Source organism: Populus trichocarpa, chromosome 10 (assembly GCF_000002775.5).
Source record: "Populus trichocarpa isolate Nisqually-1 chromosome 10, P.trichocarpa_v4.1, whole genome shotgun sequence".
Classification (NCBI taxonomy): domain Eukaryota; kingdom Viridiplantae; phylum Streptophyta; class Magnoliopsida; order Malpighiales; family Salicaceae; genus Populus; species Populus trichocarpa.
Window position 1 is genome coordinate 18,716,348 of NC_037294.2, and position 21,061 is coordinate 18,737,408.

The 21,061-nt window shown below is 33.3% G+C and overlaps 3 protein-coding genes across 3 annotated transcripts; all 3 read left to right on the top strand.

Annotated features, from left to right (window-relative positions):
• Positions 1 to 3,440: 3,440 nt before the first annotated feature.
• Positions 3,441 to 5,011, top strand: LOC7490340 (aquaporin PIP1-2). The gene is made up of 4 exons (XM_002315135.4): positions 3,441 to 3,903; positions 4,029 to 4,327; positions 4,437 to 4,577; positions 4,703 to 5,011. Exons 1-4 carry the CDS (start codon positions 3,570 to 3,572, stop codon positions 4,790 to 4,792), a joined length of 864 nt encoding a protein of 287 aa, XP_002315171.1. The 5' UTR covers positions 3,441 to 3,569; the 3' UTR covers positions 4,793 to 5,011.
• A 6,618-nt stretch (positions 5,012 to 11,629) lies between these two features.
• Positions 11,630 to 14,378, top strand: LOC7490341 (eukaryotic translation initiation factor 3 subunit F). The gene is made up of 6 exons (XM_002315136.3): positions 11,630 to 11,951; positions 12,119 to 12,198; positions 12,437 to 12,666; positions 13,419 to 13,540; positions 13,619 to 13,732; positions 14,028 to 14,378. The coding sequence occupies exons 1-6, from the start codon at positions 11,724 to 11,726 to the stop codon at positions 14,115 to 14,117; spliced, it is 864 nt and encodes a 287-aa protein (XP_002315172.1). The 5' UTR covers positions 11,630 to 11,723; the 3' UTR covers positions 14,118 to 14,378.
• Positions 14,379 to 18,863: 4,485 nt separating this feature from the next.
• On the top strand, positions 18,864 to 19,909 carry LOC7490342 (WUSCHEL-related homeobox 7). Its single transcript, XM_002315137.4, has 2 exons — positions 18,864 to 19,422; positions 19,519 to 19,909. Exons 1-2 carry the CDS (start codon positions 19,083 to 19,085, stop codon positions 19,722 to 19,724), a joined length of 546 nt encoding a protein of 181 aa, XP_002315173.2. The 5' UTR covers positions 18,864 to 19,082; the 3' UTR covers positions 19,725 to 19,909.
• The last annotated feature ends 1,152 nt before the right edge of the window (positions 19,910 to 21,061 follow it).

A 21,061-nucleotide genomic window follows, 5' to 3' on the forward strand; every position in this document is an offset into this window, starting at 1 on the left:
ACCGACGATCTGATTACAGTGAAGGAAAGTTGTCGTGTCCCCCACTCACAGGGAAGACTTTTGTTGAACAAAACATTAACGATGGCTTACAATATTCGTGGAAGTAGAAATCCACCTGTACACATTTCAGTAAATAAATTCATATAGACACGATTTATACAATGTTTTCTGCTTGAAAACCAATTTCTACAATGTACTTTCATTCACATTATAATTCTGGAAGGAAAAAACAATCTAAAAAAACCGTATAATCTGAATCATGAACTATCTAAAAAATATATAATCCATCCGAACATACAAAGCTTGCTCACGTCAGAAGCCACAATCATGGGGCATATAACTCTGTTAAAATAAGCAAGAGGTAAATGGCCTTGATTAAATGGGCGGTTGCCAGCACATTATTATAACAATGTGTTCATGACATTCTAGCATTAGTTTTATGATTTGTATCTTGTAGTAGTCGGCAATGCTTGTCTGGTTTGACATTTGTTTACAGAAAATCACCAGCTCAATTTTCTAATCATGTCTGCGCCTTGCCCTTGAAAATAACATTTGTAAGATTGCTCGACTGTTGTTGTGGTTGTTTTTTAAAGTATTTTTTATTCATAAATGTATCAAAATAATATATTTTTTATTTTAAAAAAATTATTTTTGATATCAGTGTATTAAAATATCTAAAAATACCAAAAAAATATTAATTTGAATCAAAGAAAAAAATAAAAAAAATTAACTTTTTTTATAAATATTTTTAAAATGCAAAAATAAAAAGATAGCTGCTATGCTAACGCAGACGTGATTGGTAAATTATCTTATTTCTAACCCGCATGATCGCTACAGCTCTTGCGCATAGAATGATAGGTCCCCTTTTTTTGTTGTAATTTGACTAATTTCCTCAAACGTCTGGCTAGTATTTTAGCCAGCTTTCATCAGACCATGAGGGAAAAGAAGAAGAAACTAGAGGGCAGGCACTGTGCCGTGATTGAACACACTAGCAAAAAACTTTCAAGTTTTTTTTCTCATGGCAACAGCAAATTTAAGGCAGGAAATCTATTATCAAGACTAGGCTATTATGATAGGTGCCACTGCGTCTGATCTGACCACTCAACGGGCTGAAAAGTCGTTGCCAGAACAAGCTGGTGAAGCTACATCACATATTAAAGATTCGCACAATCGCATACGAGAAACGACATGCAGGGTTGCTGGGCGAGAGAGAGAGAGAGAGAGAGAGAGTTCAATTAAAAGCCAAGCTGGCCAAAAGGACAAGAAAAAAAAGGCAGAGTTGTTAACATTATCCTCACATGTCACTCCTAGTATAATCTATCGTATCTACGCAACAAGACACATTAGTTATTGTTTGCCGGGATTAGGATAATCATGGTCGCCGAATCCTCCATTACCACCTAAACCGCATTGCCAGCTTGTCAGTTTCTTTGGTTCTTTGCAGGCATCATCATTGGCTCGAAATTAAATTTAAGGAAATCAGGGTCGATGATTCATTCGGTATAGAATAGGCAAATACGACCTGTTTTTCTTATACCATAGAGAACCCGAAGGATAAAGTATTTATTGATGTTTCCATCGCTGGGAGCCGACCCATTCATTTTTATTTTATTTTCTAGATAAATCAAACCTGCAGAAATCATATTTAATTAGTTGTATATGCAGTGTCTCTTGATGATGTAGGGTGTGGTATTTTTTTTTTCAAATATTTTTAACCGAAGATAAATTAAAATAATATTTTTTATTTTTAATATCAATACATTAAAATTATAAAAAAATAAAATAAAAAATAGTTTAGAAAATACATTGAAAAACAAAAACTAATATATTATTAAATGATGTCATAGTATATGTTTGTTTGTAAAGTATACCGCAAGGGTCACCTCGCAAACAAACAATGTTGTGTGTGTGTGTGTGTTGACGTTTACCATTGACAGAGCTATGGCGCTGGTATTAGCAAAACTTGATCCATTTTCGTAAATGATCAAAACTATGAACCACAGCCATTACAAGTCTTTACAGGCATTTTTAGGGGTCTTTTTCCTTTTAAAAACGTAGCTTGGAAATCTTTCTGGTGAACTAGCACCAGTCAAAAAAAAATCTAGGAAATAATATAGTTGGATAAAAATTGCATATGCTAGCTGCGACATTTAAAAAATTCATACTTTGAGAGTGCTGCATTTTAAACAAATAGTTAAAATGCATTGACAAAAATTTTAAAGACTGGAGAGAAAAAAAAATTAATAATGAATGAGACTTGGAAGTTATATCGAAGTTTCAATTATGAAATTTTTAATATCATCAAAAATATTTTGGCAAGATAAATTTAATGACATCAAGAAAAGTTATCAAATGTGATCTCACTTGCTTTTGGATTATACATCAACTCTTTTTTTTTTGTTTTTACCTGGATATTCTCGTATATTTTTAAAGGGCGAGACTAGTCTCGTTCGAGATTCGTAACTGTCTCTCCCAATAAGTACGCTTCCTGAGAGTCGAACTTATATTCCCACCCTTGCAGGGATATAGTAGTATCTTAACTACTAAACCAACATTTCATTAGTTTTTCTTGATATTTTTAGATTTAATTTATCAAAAACAATTTAATGATACTACAAGTGTTGTCATAGTTTTTGTATGCCTATAAAGTTTCATTGTTTTGTTTTCTTTTCCTTTTTATTTTTTCCTCACAACTTCTTGAAATTAGTATCAATTTTGTTTAGGATCATGCAATTTTCGAATGTAGTTTTTAAATAAACTATTTTATTTTTCAAAATATTTTTTTTAAAGACAGTAGTGTTCCATTTTAAAAAAAAAAACTGTGCTAATTTTCGATAAAATTCCATTTTTAGCGTTAGAGGGTACCTTACCACTTGGATCTCACAAAATTAATTAATACAATCAGATAATATGGGATCCCTACACTAATCACGATGCTAACCAGCGAAAGTAAAACAACAATGCAATTAACTCCATTTAATTCAGTGATTAAATTCAAGTTTGAACCCGCTTGTTTTAATCAAGTTTGAACCCGCTTGTTAGCGAACCACTGATTAACTCCATTTCCATATCCATATTTCCGTATCAAATCCGAACTTCACTTCAATTGGCTTGCGCCACTCTCCATTATTGAAAGATGGGCGGCGCTGCCATCAACATCATCATTATATACATGTGGCCACCCTTGTGCCAACTATGAAATTCACCATGCATAACGTCGTTTTCACCAAACATATATTATATTCATGTTTTAAAGTCGGTTTATATGAAGAAAAAAAAATACAAAGAGAGTTAATTCATTGAAAATGAAAACGAAAACGAAAACATGATGGCTTCAGAAAAAAATTGGCCGGTCACAAAAATATTAAATTACACTCATTATTTACAAGGAAAAAAATATAAAAATCACTCACCAAGCCCCGCTATCCCTCCTATAAAACTCGACACCACAAACCACTCGACACTCTCAACAGAGACCAAACGATCTGTACCTAGTTACCAGAAAGAGATTTCTTTCACTGTTAGCGCTGCATTTACATTTTTCGAGCTAGAAATAAAAGGAAGCGGTGATGGAGGGCAAAGAAGAAGATGTTAGATTGGGAGCTAACAAATTCAACGAGAGGCAGCCACTTGGCACGGCAGCTCAAAGCCAAGATGACAAGGACTACAAGGAGCCACCCCCGGCACCACTGTTTGAGCCAAGCGAACTGACTTCATGGTCATTTTACAGGGCTGGTATTGCAGAGTTCATGGCCACCTTCTTGTTTTTGTACATCACCGTTTTGACTGTGATGGGCGTGTTTAAGGACACGACTAAGTGCACAACGGTTGGAATTCAAGGGATTGCTTGGGCCTTTGGTGGCATGATTTTCGCTCTTGTTTACTGCACTGCTGGCATTTCAGGTCTTAAAAATTAAAAGAGCTGCCATGAATTTCTAGTTTGAGTATTTATACATGGTTCTAGCATAGAAAATAGAATTAGTTTTTTTAAAAAAAATTAACCTGCGATGTGATTTTGGTACTTGCAGGGGGTCACATAAATCCTGCTGTGACTTTTGGGCTATTTTTGGCAAGGAAATTGTCCTTGACAAGGGCCGTGTTCTACATGCTGATGCAGTGCCTGGGTGCCATATGCGGTGCTGGTGTAGTGAAAGGATTTTATGGGAAAAAAAACTACGAGTTGTTAAATGGTGGTGCCAATATGGTTAGTCCTGGTTACACCAAAGGTGATGGCCTTGGTGCTGAGATTGTTGGCACTTTTGTTCTTGTCTACACTGTCTTCTCTGCCACGGATGCCAAGCGGAGTGCCAGAGACTCCCATGTCCCTGTAAGCTCTCCATCTCTCTTCTCTTCCTAACAAGATAAAAGCTCCCTGGTAGTTGATTAATAACTTCATTTTCATGGCATCTAATGATGATGAAAATATGTATGGTCAGATTTTGGCACCTTTGCCAATTGGGTTCGCTGTGTTCTTGGTGCACCTGGCCACAATCCCAATTACAGGAACCGGTATCAACCCAGCTCGTAGTCTTGGTGCAGCTATCATCTTCAACAAGGACAAGGCCTGGGATGATCACGTAAGTCTCTGCTTACTAGCCAGCTAATTAAATTCCCCTTTTTTGGGTTGTCAAGAACCTGATTTGTAATTATAGCGTGCCCTTTGTTGACTCGACATCTCATGATGTTCTTTGGTTCGATGCAGTGGATCTTCTGGGTTGGCCCATTCATTGGGGCAGCACTCGCAGCTCTTTACCACCAGGTTGTTATCAGGGCCATTCCTTTCAAGAAGTGATTATTATGATTATGGTGCTTTACATTTGGCCGTTCGATGATATTGTTTGGAGATGAACATCAAAACCCAGTTTGTTCCATTTTCTCTGTTTGGCCTTTTGTGCATTTGTACCTATAAGTAAGCACACAAGTAATAATAGCAATACGTGTTTCTTCAAATCAAGGGGCTTTTTATCCCAATTGCACATGTAATGTAATAATAGTTCATGTTTTTCTTCAACGACCTCTTCCTTTCTAGTTTTTACTTTTTAGTTTGATGGGGTGGCTGTATGGTTATGGACTGGTGGGATGTCATTTTCGAGTTGCCGCCCGGACCTACTCTCTAGTTTTTGTGTTCTAAACTTATCTGACTTGTGCAATTTGTCCGTTTTCCATATGGTAAGGTGGGATTAGGTAGCCATTGATGTTAAATATCATAGCAGAGTCTTCTTACGCGCATGATGGAAGGATAATATTAGGAAATTCGAGTGAGATAAGAGAGTGGTTTTAGTTGTTTACCATTTGACCATTATCTACGTGGCACATGATCGTTTGTGAAACTACATATTTCAGATTTATTTTCCGGGGTAGAATTCGACAAAGGGACCAAACCACTACACGAGATGATGACAACGGTGGTGGTTCGATGACTCAGGGATAAGAAAATTCAATTCAATTCTATTTATTATTATTATTATTATTATTGTTAATCTTGAATGTACATACTTGTATACCTCAATTAATTTTAAAATTTTAAAATTAACGATCATATAACTCAAATAAATAATTTCTGAAAAATAAATTTAAAATCAAACTAATTAAGATATACAAGATTATATTTTTATTTATTTTTTTTAACTCACTTGAATCGGCCCTAATTTTTAACCCCTTTAAATGAAATGGCCGTTACCCTATTTAGATTAATGGAACTATTTTATGGTGTGGACCGTTAGTCATCGTCCGTCTATTCTCTGCATCTCCTTCTCTTCACGAGGAGCATTTCTACCACATCCATGGAATCTTCCTTATCTTGCTCTTGTGAACCGTGTTGGCGATGACATTTATGGGCTCCATCGAGTGAGCTATATGTGACCGTTGGCGAACTTCCTGTCACTGTCTTCTTTACGTAAAAGGTGGTCTAACTGGACACTATGATGCTAACTGAAATTAGAGGAAATCTTGTTGGGTTAATAAAGAAGGGGGAAACGTGTTAATTTTATAAATGAGTTTGACGTTCTTCTTGCAACGAGAGGGGTTTTGTTTGTTAGGTAAAAGCAAAGAATTCAGCTCAAAGCATTGATTGTTAAAAACACAGTTGAACAAGCATGCCGCTAATCACACACGGAATCTAGCTTGCAATTAACCACGTGTGGAAACTATAGTACCGCCACCATGAAAATTGAATTCACTCACGAGCTTTAAAAACAATTCTGTTATGTAATTGAATTGTATATAATTCAATTTTTTTTTATATTACCCTTGTTATTTTCATCTTATTACTTTAAACGCCACTCAGAAAAAGAGATAAGTATATAGTAAAACTAATTTTAATATCAATTTCTTATCTTTTAATATAGTAAATCAAATGGAGTGGCTTGTTTTTGTACTATTTCTTAGAAACAAAATTACACTTGTTACTCAATTCTTGATATTTAAAATGATTTAAAATATAAAATTTTATTAAAATCTCTTAATTGAATTCAATTCAAAGAATTCTAGATATATTATTAGATAACTATAATACATTTGAAGAAACGAAATTGAGTTTGATGCATCTTTGATTTGAAAACACTTCGTGACAATTAAACTGGTAAGAAGAAGAAGAGTCTTAGTTTGGGCACTGGGTGCAATTAATCAAAATTCAATGTCCAATTAGTCAATTACTATTTATTGCCTAACACTGGCATGATAGGTCACCTCCTGGGGGGGGTTCTGGGGGGAACTATTGACTTTCTGCAGGTTACATATTTTTTTTTTATTATTATTATTAACAACAAAGATGTTTAGACTAGTTTGTATGTACATTGATTAATTTCACGAACCCTGAAGTTAACAACCATATAAACTTCTAGCAATCACAAAAAACAAGTTGCAAATTTTTTTTTTTTTTTATTATTAACATGGATGTTTAGACTAGTTTGTATGTACATTGACTAATTTCACGAGTCCTGAAGTTAACAACCATATAAAATTCTAGCAATCACAAAAAACAAGTTACAAACTTTTTTATTATTATTAACATGGATGTTTAGACTAGTTTGTATGTACATTGACTAATTTCACGAGCCCTGAAGTTAACTACCATATAAACTTTTAGCAATCACAAAAAAAAAAACTTTTTTACTTTTTAATATTATATTTGAGGTTGTTTTCATGTTGTTTAGAATTAATGGAATTAAATTTGATTTTAAATGTTAAATTAATTTTCGTGTAGGAATTATTTTTAGAGTATTTATTTAAATTGAAAGTGAATATTGGATTTACTAGGAACGCACCCGCGTCAAAACCATTAAACTGAAATTAGATATCATTATACATACACTACAAGAAACTCATTTCACGGTATAAATAGCACAATTGAAATTTTCTTTAAATTGGTTAGTGTGACAGTTCCTATGGCAGCGGCAGATTTGTAATTTATATATATATATATATATATATATATATATATATATATATATATATATATATTGTATTTTTATCATTTTATCCTTGGCCTATTCATCATTATTTTTTTATCTATATTTTTGTTATTTTTTAGTTTCTCTTTTTTTTCCTTCACACTTTAAAAAAAAAAAAACAAATATTGTTTTTTATTATTTACACTTTGAGTATTTATCACTTTACACCTGATCATCTATATCATTTTTTTTGTTCCTATCTTCATTCTTTTATAATTTGAGTTATATTTTTTTCTTTACACTTATGTTTTTTTTCTTGAATTATTATGCAAATACAATAAAATAATGTTTCACTGTAACAGTGGCAACATTATTCTATTTTTCTATTGAGTTCAAAATTAGCTTGGAATTTTGCATGTTTTTATTAATGAATATGATCTTCAATGTATTTTATAGTATGTAAGCATTGATTTTTTGATTTATAGTTACATTTTTTACTTGATGTCAAAAAAAAAAAGAAGCTAATAACATCTACATATTGATTATTTTGTGCCAGAAAAAAAAATTCAACCTGCGACTAGGTGAGTCGAATGGATATGTTAGCACCTTTTTTTATATATTTATTGACACAAATAATTCTTTATTCATTTAATTAAATGTATGCATAGACCTTTTAATTTGGAATTAGAATTTTTTCTGTAAGAGAATTCATTTGAGAAACTTGCATGTCTTTTTTTACCAAAAAAAATTACCAGACCCGTAGTAAGGCGCAGGTTAAAGAACTAGTTAATTGATTACTATTTTCCATTTACAATTTCCCAACTATTACTTTAAAAAAAAAAAACAGTTTTGAAATAATCACTTTGTTGAAATTAAATATTACTCTAAAAAACGTGGGGTTTTCACTATGCAAAATTTCTTTATTCATCCCCTCACATATACTGTTGATGGGTTGTAAATTTTTTTATATATTCTCAATTTGACCCTTAAATATTTTTTTGATGTTTTAGTTCTAATTAATGACCAATTAATTTTGATTTCTTATGAAAACATGGGATTAAATAAGAGGGATTGAAATGAAAAGGGTGCCATGCACGGGTGACATGCTATAAGTTTTGTAAAAGATGCATTCTGATATTTAAATTTTAAAAATCACGCAGATTATACAGTTTCAGTACCTCAATATTTTTCCAATTCAATGTTAGTAAAAAAATTCAATTTTGTTATTTTTTAGTTTATAATTGAAAGACGAGAGAGGGGTCATCGAATTCTAACAGTAGAGAGAGAAAAATATTGTTAACATCGATTTAAGCCATCAAAATGGATGATATTTGTGTCAAATTGTTCAATTTGACGAGGAAAGTTTATATTATGTGTTTTTTACTTTTAAAGTTTGTGAAAAAATAGATTTGAGCCCGGGTTGATTTTTAGATTTAGATTGATTTTTTTTTTTTGGGTTTTTTATGCCATAAATAGATTTATCATGGTTCTAACGGTTTTTTATAAGTGTTTCGGGTAAAAAATGAGTTTTTTGGTAAAAAATGAGTTTTTTGGTAAAAAAACTCAAGCTCTTATTTTCTAGTCGCCATAATGGTCGGAATCTGGGTAAATCAGGCAACACGTCATATGTTTTTTATTTTAAAAAAATTAGGGTGGACGGCATTTCATCTATCTTATTTGCAAATAAAAAGCTTTAAGGGCTCAATCACGTGGGCTTTAAAAAAAATGGGTCAGTCAAACTGGCTTGGCTTCCCAGACTTGATAACGTCTGGTTGTTGCTTTATTTTTTTAATTCTTTTTTTTTAAATGAATGATTCTGTTTTTTTCTCTATTTTTTAAAATTTATATTTAAACTAATGCATATTCTCCCTTTCATTTTGTTTGTAGACCTTCTTTTAAATGACAAATATTTTTTTTGTTGTGCATTTAAATCTGAAGAGTTTTTTTTATTCATCTATGTATTTTTTTTAATCTTTTGCATGAAAGAATTTTATGTTTTAAAATAAAAAAATAATGTTCAGATAATATTTCTAATATGTGTAGAATTGCATTATGTTTTTTCCCCTCTTATTTTATTCGATCAATTTAATTGGTATCTCTAATTATAGCTTGCTTAAATAAAAAATTATTTTAATAAATAAATTTAACAAACATAACGGATAAATATCCTGTCTTTCAATATTAAATATCTTAATCGACACTTGTTTCTTGATTTTTCAAGTTTTATTTTTAGATATTATAAATGATTTTTTATTTATTTATTTGCACATAAGATTCTTAATTTATTTGATTACATGTATACATAAATTTTTTAATATTAACTTAGATTTTTTAAACTATAAAAATACATTAAAAAAATTTGTATATCTAATTTTTTTATAAAAAATAAAAATATGTCACACACGGTATATCCCGGTTACCTATCCAAGTGTCTAGGGCACGAGAAGTGCAAAGATGAGAATATAATAATTTACGAGTTTAAATTAACTTTTCCACTACGTATTAACCAGTCATGAAAAGTTTCAGCTGTCACAAACCGGTTCAACCGAAGAAAAAACAAAAACAAGCATCCCCCAAATTATTTAAGCAATTTCATGATAGGAATAAACATGCCATGCATGTCGTCGATCCATGGTGTTTGTCGCACTGACACAACATAGTAAATTGAGGTTAAGCACTTGCAAGAGCAACAAGTTTTTATACATGTTTTTTTTTAGTTTAACGTGGGTGTTCGGACCAGCTTGTGTGCACCTCGACTAATCCCACGGGTCCTGAAATTAACGACCATGTAAGCCTCCAGTGGCCATCATATGAGCAACCACAGGGCTCGAATCTGAGACCACAGAGGGAGCAAATCTCTTGGTCCCAAGCTCTTACCACTGGGCCACCACCTAGATGGTTATTTCTATACCTGTTTTGTTTCTACGAGTCAGATCATGTAATCAAACAGAATCGCATGAGTTTTTGGTACTTGAAAATACAGGTTGTTAGCTTTTTATATTTAATTTTTAAATTAAAAGTAAAATAGTAAATATTGTCCATTTGATTTTTTTTAGATATTTCAAACAGAATAATTAAACGTAATTAAACTCAATTATGTAATTTAAAATTTAAATATAAAAATTATAATAAGTTATCAATTAAATTTAAATTATATGTAAAATTAAATTAAATTCCACATGTAATTTTATTATGTTTGCTTCTAATTATTGATGCATAGACAATTTTATAATGTTTTTTTTATTATTTACTTATTTTTATATTGAAAAAGATCGACAATGAAAAAAAAAAGGTTTTATCTCCTACCATTATAAAAAGTAAACCCTATCAATCCTAGCCCCCCTTCTTATAAATCTATAAATTATGACTTATAGTCTATTTAGTCTAAATATTGTAAAAATGATTAATTTTTAAAGTTTATTTTACTTATAAATACATTAAAATAATATTTTTTTAAAAAAATTAATTTTTAACATCAGCACATCAAAATAATATAAAAAAATATAAAAATATAAAATTTAAATATTTTTAAAAATATTTTTTCTATCATTGAAACAAACTGTTTGTTAATCACCCCTCATTGTCGTATAGTTTGTTGCCTTTTCTTTATCAATAAAATACACTGAAATAATTTGTTGAGACTTTCAACATGAGTATTTTGCATCAAACAACAATATTTTTGTCTTTAGTGTGCAAACCAATAGGCCTAGCAGGAAGCCTGGTGTGTGTATCTTGTGCATGTGAAACAATGAAAAAAAAAAAGAAAAAGAAAAAGAAAAAGAAAACAAGAAACGCTAAATGCCAAATACGATAAACTCACGTGTTATATCACATGCTCTCAATAACATAATTTTAATGTTAGAAAACATTATTTACATGTCGTCCATTTTTACACACCGGGCAATCAACTATTTTCATTCTTAAATAATATTAACAATAATAATTTCCTTTGGAAACCATCAACTTGAACTTGAAAAGGAGTTAAATAAAAACATGTGAGACAAGATTATACTATATTAGTAGTTGTTTTTTAAAATATTTTTTAATTAAAAAAATATTGAAGTAATACATTTTTATTATTTTTTTAAAATTCATATTTAATGTAGGTTGAAAATAAAAAAATATCAATTAAAAAAAGCTTAATATTTTTCTTTTATTCCACGAAGCCCACAACATTCTCTCATTGGGCCAGACCAATGTGAGCCCAACAACAATCCAAACAAAACCTGAACCAACCCTCAAATTCCATCCTTCCCAAAAACCCTAATCGCTCACGCCCTCTTTCTCTATCATCTCTCTCGGCCTCTCTTTGCTTCAAATCGAGATCGGAGAATGGCGGCGATCGAGCAGCAAACAGTCCTCCAATTCGCACCATCATCTTCATCGACCCTCTCCGCGAAGGTTCACCCTCTTGTCATCTTCAACATCTGCGATTGCTACGTTAGGCGGCCTGACCAAGCTGAGCGCGTCATTGGCACTCTCCTTGGCTCCGTCTTGCCCGATGGCACCGTTGATATCCGCAACTCTTATGCCGTCCCTCATAATGAATCCTCCGAACAGGTTTTCAAATATCTCTTCTCAGATTTTTTTCTATTTTTCTATTGTCTTGGCAAAAATGTAATCAAGAAATATGTCAGAAGGTTACTTGTAATTGTTTTTTTCCAATCCTAGTCTTTTATTTCCCGTGGTAATAATTGTGTTGGTTTTTGTTTATAAAATGGATGCAGGTGGCTTTGGATATCGATTACCATCATAACTTGCTGCTGTCTCATCAAAAAGTGAATCCTAAGGAAGTTATTGTTGGATGGTAATTCTCATCTTCACTGATTTCATTATTGTTAGTGCAAGTTATTGTTTGAAAAAAAACTTTGAAGGTTTTGAATGTGTTGCAATAGTGTAGTGTTTATTGGATTGTTCAAATTTTGTTTTGCTCTACCATTATATGCTGGAGCTTTCAATATCCAATGCTGGTGATGAGGAGGGAATGGGTTTTTTGTTTTGGAATTAATTAATTTGTCGTGTTGTGCTTATGTAATTGCATGCAGGTATTCAACTGGGTTAGGAGTTACTGGCGGTAGTGCTTTGATTCATGATTTCTATTCCAGAGAAGTCCCGAACCCTATTCATCTGACGGTGGATACAGGATTCAGTAATGGGGAGGGTACCATAAAGGCTTATGTTTCTGTGAATCTGTCTCTTGGAGACCGTCCGCTTGCGGCACAATTTCAAGAAGTTCCTCTTGATCTTCGAATGGTTGAAGCTGAGCGCATTGGATGTATGTATATATCATGAATTCTTCTTTCCTAGTAAAATCTTTGTTGGGTGGCGTTCTCGGTTTTCTGTTTTGTTGTCTTACTGTGCACATGCCAAGACAAACAGGTTCCCATACACACACTTCTGCTATTACATTTCTTTTTAAGGGAGACAATGATAGATTAGGCTGTTAATTCTGACCCTTTGGTGAAACATTCTGAAACAGTCCTTTGAGTCTTTAATTTCATTCTTTTTGTTGGGTGGATGGAGTGGGGTGAAGAGGATTGGCGTGAATGGATTTTGTCCAAGGAGTTAATTGTTATAAATTTTTAGATTTCATTTTATGAAAGGAAGCAATGCTATCAACTCCATCTCAAATGCCTAGTTGGTAATAGCTCTGTAAACTTCAAATTTTCCCACCCTATTCTTTTTCTCTTTCTGTGGGACAGAGTTCCCTTTTGTTTGAAACAATGATTCTATTTCTTACCGTGCTGGCTATCTCCATGAAACAATCAGCTCTGATCATGGCTTGTTTATAATTATTTTTGTAAAAACTACCAAATTCGAATTTCATGAAGCTCTGCATATTGTATCTTTTGCATAAAAACGTGTCACCTGCTGTTGTAATTTCTTGATGCCCTGTCAAAATTCGGTTTGTTGTGGTTGTTTAACATCTGGAATTCTGTTTGTGGAATGGTGGTTGAATTCCTTTCTTTTGATGGGCATATATTAGATTTATCTGCATCTGAAGTTTTATCTATATCATAACTGCAGTTGATGTTTTGAAGACTACAATGGTTGACAAAATTCCAAGTGATTTGGAAGGGATGGAAATCTCTATGCAACGGCTACTAGCTCTAATTGATGATGTGTACAAATATGTTGATGATGTGGTGGTGAGTAAGATGACCCTCCCTTCGTCAATTTGTTCTAACCTCCTTATTGTTTAAGCTAATAATCAGTTCTCTTCTTAGGAAGGGCACACTGCACCAGATAATAACATAGGACGTTTTATATCAGACACGGTCGCCTCCCTTCCCAAACTTTCACCACCAGTGTTTGATAAGCTTGTAAATGACAATGTGCAGGTAAGATAATGTTATTTTCATATGATTGTAGCTAGGAATGAAGTTTCAAATGATTGCAGGAGTGTTATCATTCATAACTACATCATATGATTAGAATTTAGGCTTCATTTCTTTGTTTTCAGATGTAGGTCTTAAATCATTTGTTGTGAGTAGTTTTCTGCTTTGTAATGGCAATTCATTTGATATTTTTAATGACAATTTGTTGGCATATTACTCTGCTGCATTGTGATTGATTTTCTGCTTTATATATCATTTCATCTTTCTCTGTTTGCTTCTGCCTTCTCTGTTCCCACAGGACCATTTACTCTTGCTGTATCTGTCAAGCATCACTAGGACACAGCTCAGCTTAGCAGAGAAGTTGAATACAGCTGCTCAGATCCTCTGATTTCTGTCTGCTGGGTGAATTCACGGCCCAAAACCATTAATCCTCATAGGTGTTGACCTATAGTAATGTATTGTCAAGTTTGGGGAATCAACCATTTAATCTGAGAAGTCTGTGTTGATTTTTGTTAGGTAGGCTATCTGCAATTTCATCTCAAGATTGTTTATCTAATTGTTCATTTACACTCCAGGAAACATTATTCACTTTTGTAAGCTCGAGGTTAAATCTGGTTTCCTTACAAATGCTGTTATACTTTGGTTTTCAGTTCTTGTCTTGTTATACTAACTCCTGACCTGGGGTTTCTCAAACTGATTGGGGTCGCATCCGAAATCTGCAATATGGTGATACTGTATGCTATAGAAACTGGATTAGTAACATCCTTTTGATTAGGAGGTTATCTTTAGGGATGGTGGCACTGCATTTGACCGTGCGTAACAAAATTATCACGGGATATGTTAGAATATGGTGTGTAGGTTGTGATTTTTTAAATCTTGGTTGTTAACTAAGTTGAAGCAGCTACCATATAAACTCGTATTCGGATCAGGCTTCTCTCATATTCCTCGTACCATGTTTTCCCTTTGAATATAAAACTGTTGAGGTCTATGTTCGGGGAAAGACGCTGCACGGGGTACAGAGTGTTCTTGGTTTAAATTCTTATGGTTGGATGGTGAATCTCTATCTCTTGTGGGGGTCACTGAGCATGGTCTCCTGGCCTGATCCATGGGCAAGGCAAGTTGTGCCCCTATAGGACTGATGGATTTCCCATTGCGTGTCCATTATTCACACGGAGAAACAACTGTCCATTCATGAATGAATGAGACGCTTGCAAACCAACCGTTTTTTTTTTTTTTCAAATCACCTCGCAAGCACAGCCGGGGGATAGGTGAGGTGGGGATCCAGCTCGATCATTTATGTACCATACCTCATTTTTTAACCAAAATATTGGAAATGAATCGGAATGCAAGACTTCCGTTGTTCGACTAACGTTTATCACGGCAGATGCACAAGCTCTATGCCTGCATTCAGGTGTATTTGTTTTGCCTAAAAGTATTTTACAGATAAAAAATATTTTTCCTTAAAATGTTTTATAAGTAATTTCAATGTTTAATTCTAAAAATATTTTTCAATAATAATGATGGTGATAGAGAAAAAGATAGTGGTGGTTGTAGTGGTGAGATGCCGATGATGATTGTGAGAGAGATGATGATTGTGAGAGAAAAGATGGTAATGGTGAGATAGTCGTGATAATAATAATAAAAAATAATAATAAAAAAGAAGATAATGATGATGATAAAAGAGGGGGTGGTAATAGAGAAAAAGATGGTAATTAAACTGAGATGAAAGTGGTGATTAAAATAATTAAATGATATTAAAAATAAATTATTATTCATAAAATATTTTAATAAATTTTATGTAAGTTTTTAAAAATTAATTTTAAATATTGACCAGGTTTTTTGTAAAATATTTTATAAAAAACAATCATGAAAAAAATTATTATGAATTTTTCTCTCCAAAAATAAACACTTTTACACTAAACAAACATTCCCTTAGTTATTTTTATTCGCGAGAAAACAACCTTCGAGTTTTGGGGAATAAGGAGTGATTTTAGTAAAATATGGCTACAGAAGTCTGTTGCTTGTAATTTTGGTTACATACTCGCAGCAACTACGTGTTAGCAGAAATTCCCTTTATCATGTGTCAAAACATGCCGAACTCCGACCTCCGACACCAGCAACTCTCACAGTTTGCAGTAATTGCATAGTGATTGATTGCCTGGTGGGCCTCCTATGATTGGGCATCTAGAATGTTAAGCGCAGATGATGCTATCTCAATTCCTATGATTAGTTCTTTTTTCCCACCCATTTTGTCCGCGGCCATGTTTGGTGATCTTCCACTAAGGGGCAATTTGCAATAACGATAAATGTGGTGTGCAGTGCAGAGTGCAGCAGACAGGAGAAAAGGGACGGAAATCTTGGGTGGCCTAGATTTCACGCGTGCCCTATATTTCTCCATAGCCTCTACCCCTCTAGCACTATATGTCACTCCTCGTTTCGCACTAATCATTTTTCTGTTGTTGTTTGTCGGAACCAATTCCCCTATCTCTCCCACTCATCAAAATAAAGTGCTTCTCTCTAACTTAATCAACGGGAACACGTACAAAAGACAGCCAAATAAAACACTTTGCACTTTTTCCAATCTCCCTCTTAAATCCTTCCTATAACTGTTTGTGTTGCATATCGTTCCAATAACTCCTGTTGCTAACGAGTTTAAGGGCACTTCTTAAGATGTATTATTATGGCTTGGAAATACGGGTTGTAGATATTGATCATGGGCTGAAAGATATTTCACAGTTCTAGCTGATACTAGGACTTCTAATGACATGGGCATTTCATACTCCTTGTTTCATTCAGGATCGTAGTAGTTCCTAGCTTGTGATTTAGTTGAATATTTGAACTTGTTCAATCACAAATCGAAGACGTGATGCAACTCAAACTCCAATTTCTTCTAGAACTACACATGCCAAACACCCCCTTCTTCTTCATGCTAAGCAATAGAGGCTGCTTTGATATGTGGTGAGCCTAGTACTGTTAATTGGCAACACGAGTCAGAATAGTTTTCAAGATATGCAAGAATTTGTGGTCTCCAAGGGGAAACCTAGCGATTTGAATATCGAATTTAAAGTTGAAGGTACTCTAAAGTTTAAATCTCACTTAGTAGCTAGAGGGTGAACGCTTATAGATTAATTAGATTGCATTTGCATTTTGTACTACAATGGTCAATAAGACTCTTGTTGAATAAACAAAACAAAAACCAAAAATAAAATCAGGGATTAATTAGATTAGATTTTGGGGAAGGATTTATTTATTTCCTTTTGTTTGGTATTAATACCAAGGCAGTACTACAGATTATTTAAGGCAAGTAGATACCTAGTAGTTAGAACACCGCAGCCTGCCGTGCCAAATTACTAAGGGACAAATTCATGCTTATCGTGTATAGAACATCCTCGGGAATTGGAGGAACTAGGAAGTGTGCAAAAACAAAAGTGGAAGTGAACCTAAATTTTGGATCAGTACTGGTGGACCAGGTTACAGAAAAGAATGAGAGTGAGAATTGGAAATAGTAGCCAAGAAATACAAGTTTGAATTGGATTTTGTTGTTTGAGAGGAAATTTAGCGAGAACTGTCACATCTATTCTCAGCACTATTTTTTCTTACAATGTTTACAGACATGAGGTTATGAAGCATACAATCCAGCTTTTATGCTCTATACTTTATTGTTCAATTCGCAATAGCTAGTACAATTTATCTGCAGGTTTCAGGTTTTTGATGCTTAGCCATAAGAGGGACAAGTGTTTTTTAAAGACAGAAGATCATTATTAAATATTCATATTCTCGAACAAAGTAAGTTCAAATCTTCACGGTCATTTCAAATTTCTATCCTTAACTATCACATAGCAGGATAAAAGAACTTGGCATTGAAATGGTAGGAATCTCAAGATCAATCCCATGCTTTTCCTATAGTCAATATTATCAACTTTAAACTTTTGAATTAGTAGTTGAAGGACAAGCTCTAAAGTACAAGGGCTCACTCACCTAGTGACTGCCCTTTTAAGTTCCCTATTTGAACCAATTAAAAGTTGAAGGCCAAGCAGACAACTAGAAAAAGGGCATGTAGTTGCCAAGGACAGGAGCCACATGACATTAGAAAATACAAGTTTGCTTCCCTTTTTGGTTGCTCATGAGTTGTCTCTCCCAAATCTCAATTCGGAGGCTTTCTTGTCCTTTAGTTTCTGTTCCCACATCCTTAAAAGCAGGTTTAACCCAACATTATTTGACTGATCTAGCTGTAATTGTTTATAGTCAGCCTAACTAAGTATCAATGTCAGTAGATGCGATCACAATCGTCCAACCAAAATCAGACAATGTGAATTTTGACTTTCATTTCTACAGAAATCTTCTTTACTGACATTCTGAGATTTTTGAACCATCCTGGTGTTGTTTAGCATATATATATAATTCTAGTTTATAAACAAAACTTGGATTCATCCCCTTGTCACTGTTGGTAATTAATTTGGACCATACTAGATTAATTAGCCTATTATTTAAGCTTTTTTTTTGTTTTTTATATATAAATAGCCTACTATATAAGCTTGATTAGAAGGCTATATATATATATATTATAAGTTCATCTAGCTAGCCATTAACAACATTAGCAACATAATCTATCAATGCACATCAACTTAAGAGGATAGAAACCGAAATAGAAGTTCAATTTAGTTTTCTTTAACAGACAAGGATTACTGATTTAAAAGAAAGTAAAATTGGATTACTCTCATGTCCTGATGGGTTGGATAGTCTACTAAAAACATGACGAACACAACATCAAACAGTACTAAACCCTACATTAAGCCATATGCAACAGCATCGAGTGCTTACTTTACTGAAAAACACAAACAATATACCCTATCTGTTTGTCTGTCTATGGAGATCAACTCATCAAAGATTTTAAAAAATAGAACAAAGATTCAATGTAATTAATAATACTACAAGATAATAATAATTAACTAATAAGTAGTGATCAAACTTACTTGTTGTCTCTTGTCTGCTCGACGACCAATACGTTGAACAGTGGCAGCTTTTGCGCATGTCTCTCTCTATATTCAAGTGCACAAAAATCCGGGCATGATCAAATCCTTACAAATATTCAGTCTCACACAATCCCTAAAATCAAAGCAGACTGAAATTAATAAACAAAATTTGTGATTCTGCTATCGTTTGATCACCAATAAAACAAAACAAAAGATAAGTACAAAAAGAAAACAAAAAATAAAGTGTGTGTGTGTGTTAGTGTGTAGTCTATTATATATGCACACGGGGTCTTATCTTTTGAGTTCAGAAGCTCAAAAAGAAAGTTCTCTCATAGACTTGTATCGAAGTCGAAAGAAAGCATCTGAAGCTAACACAGATAATGGAAGAGAGAATGTCAGGCTTTTGTATCACAAAAGCTGGACGTGGTGGTGGCAGTGGCAATAACTGTGGCACAGGAACTAAATGTGGGCGTTGGAATCCTACTACCGAACAAGTTAAACTTCTAACTGACTTGTTCAGGTCTGGGCTTCGAACCCCAAGTACTGATGAGATCCAGAACATCTCCACCCAGCTTAGTTTTTATGGCAAGATCGAGAGCAAGAACGTTTTTTACTGGTTTCAAAATCATAAAGCTAGAGAAAGACAGAAGCGGCGCAGGGTTTCTGTTGATGAGAAGGATGCCATGATTCGTAGAGATGACAGATTTTCTTCTGCGCGATGTAAATTAGTCTTGCATAAGCCTTTATTCTTCTCAGAAATAAATATGAAGAAAGTTGCATTAAATCTTTTTTGTTTTTGGTAATCTTCTTTTGCAGATTTTACTGAGATCAATCATGTGAACGAACCAGAAAGAGTGATTGAGACTCTTCAACTTTTCCCTTTAAACTCCTTTGATGAAGCGGGACCAGAGAAATTCAGGTTCCAAGCAAATGAATGCAATGAAGCTGCAGCTGCATTTTCTTATAAATTTGGTACAGAAATGGATCATCCACATTTAGATCTGCGATTAAGCTTTGTGTAGAATTTAAAATGGTTGTAATAATGATTCGAAGAATATTAGTTTTAGCATGGATGGTAAAAAAATGGGGGTAGCAAGTACTTGAAGTTGGTTTTTTTCTTTTTATTTATTTATATATAGTTCTTTAATTATTAGAAAGTCTTCGACATTCTCCTCTGCATGCTCATAAAAAGATTTTTTTTTCTTTCTCTGTGCTTACTCTGTTGGAGTAATTTACTTTTATTAATGCTTGGAAACAGGAATTTAGCTTCCTCTCACGAGAAATGCTTCCTTGAAGTGCATAAAAGACTGGTAGAAATGGTTCCTGCCTAGGGTTTGCTAACTTTAAAATTCATCATGTGCAACCGATCTCTTCACAGTTCTTAGTCAAGAAAGAACATGATGCGGTTTGAATATAGCAGTCTTTAAAACGTCAATATGATTATTTATATTTATTAGTTTGCACGGCGGAATCAAACTGCTTATGCTCATTAATTTCATTTAATTTTTTCTCATGTTCATCACAATTCTGCAGCCCTCTCTTCCCATGGCGAGTTAAAAAGTTTCTTCATTATATATATTTAAGTGATACTTTAAGAACTAATCAACTCGTAATTACATCCCTAACAAGAGGAATAATAATTTTGTTAATATAATATCCTTGTCCTTCCTAATAAAGTTGTGGCCTTCCCTGAGTACCCATCTTAATTTCTTCTGCTCTAAATTATTATTATTTTTTAGCATGAAGGGAGTTAGAAAGGATAACTAATTCAAAAATAGTGGCTGATAATTCTGGTTTTGTTGTTCTTTCCTCTTTAATCTGCAAAAAGAATGAAAAAGTGGTGCAAACATGCTTCAGCGTCACATGGCACCAGGTAGAGTGATATTATCCTTTTCTTTCCAGCAAAAAGAGAGAAGGTTATATATATATATATATATATGTTGAGGTTTCAAGGAATTCATCAACCTTTTCCATAGCCAGATTAAGTTTGTCTAGCCTCCTTGCGTTACTGGGAAATTCTATCAGCTTTGGTTTCCAGAACACACACACACACACAAGCTCTATTACATTATCGTAACTAAACAAACTAAAAACATTAAAATTATAATTATAATTAAGTTACAAACACACAACCACTAATCTAAATTTATTTGTATTGAATTTGTCAGTCTACCATAAAACAACACTTCAACACCCCCATATTCTTGCAATCCTCTAATCTGATATATATGCGGTCACCACTACCAGTACTGCAACTTATCAAAATGACATTATTTGTTATTTTTACTATTATTTAACAAAATATGCTTCTCTTCGATTTGTAAGAGAATGGAGGGTAGAGATGACAAATGTATTTGAG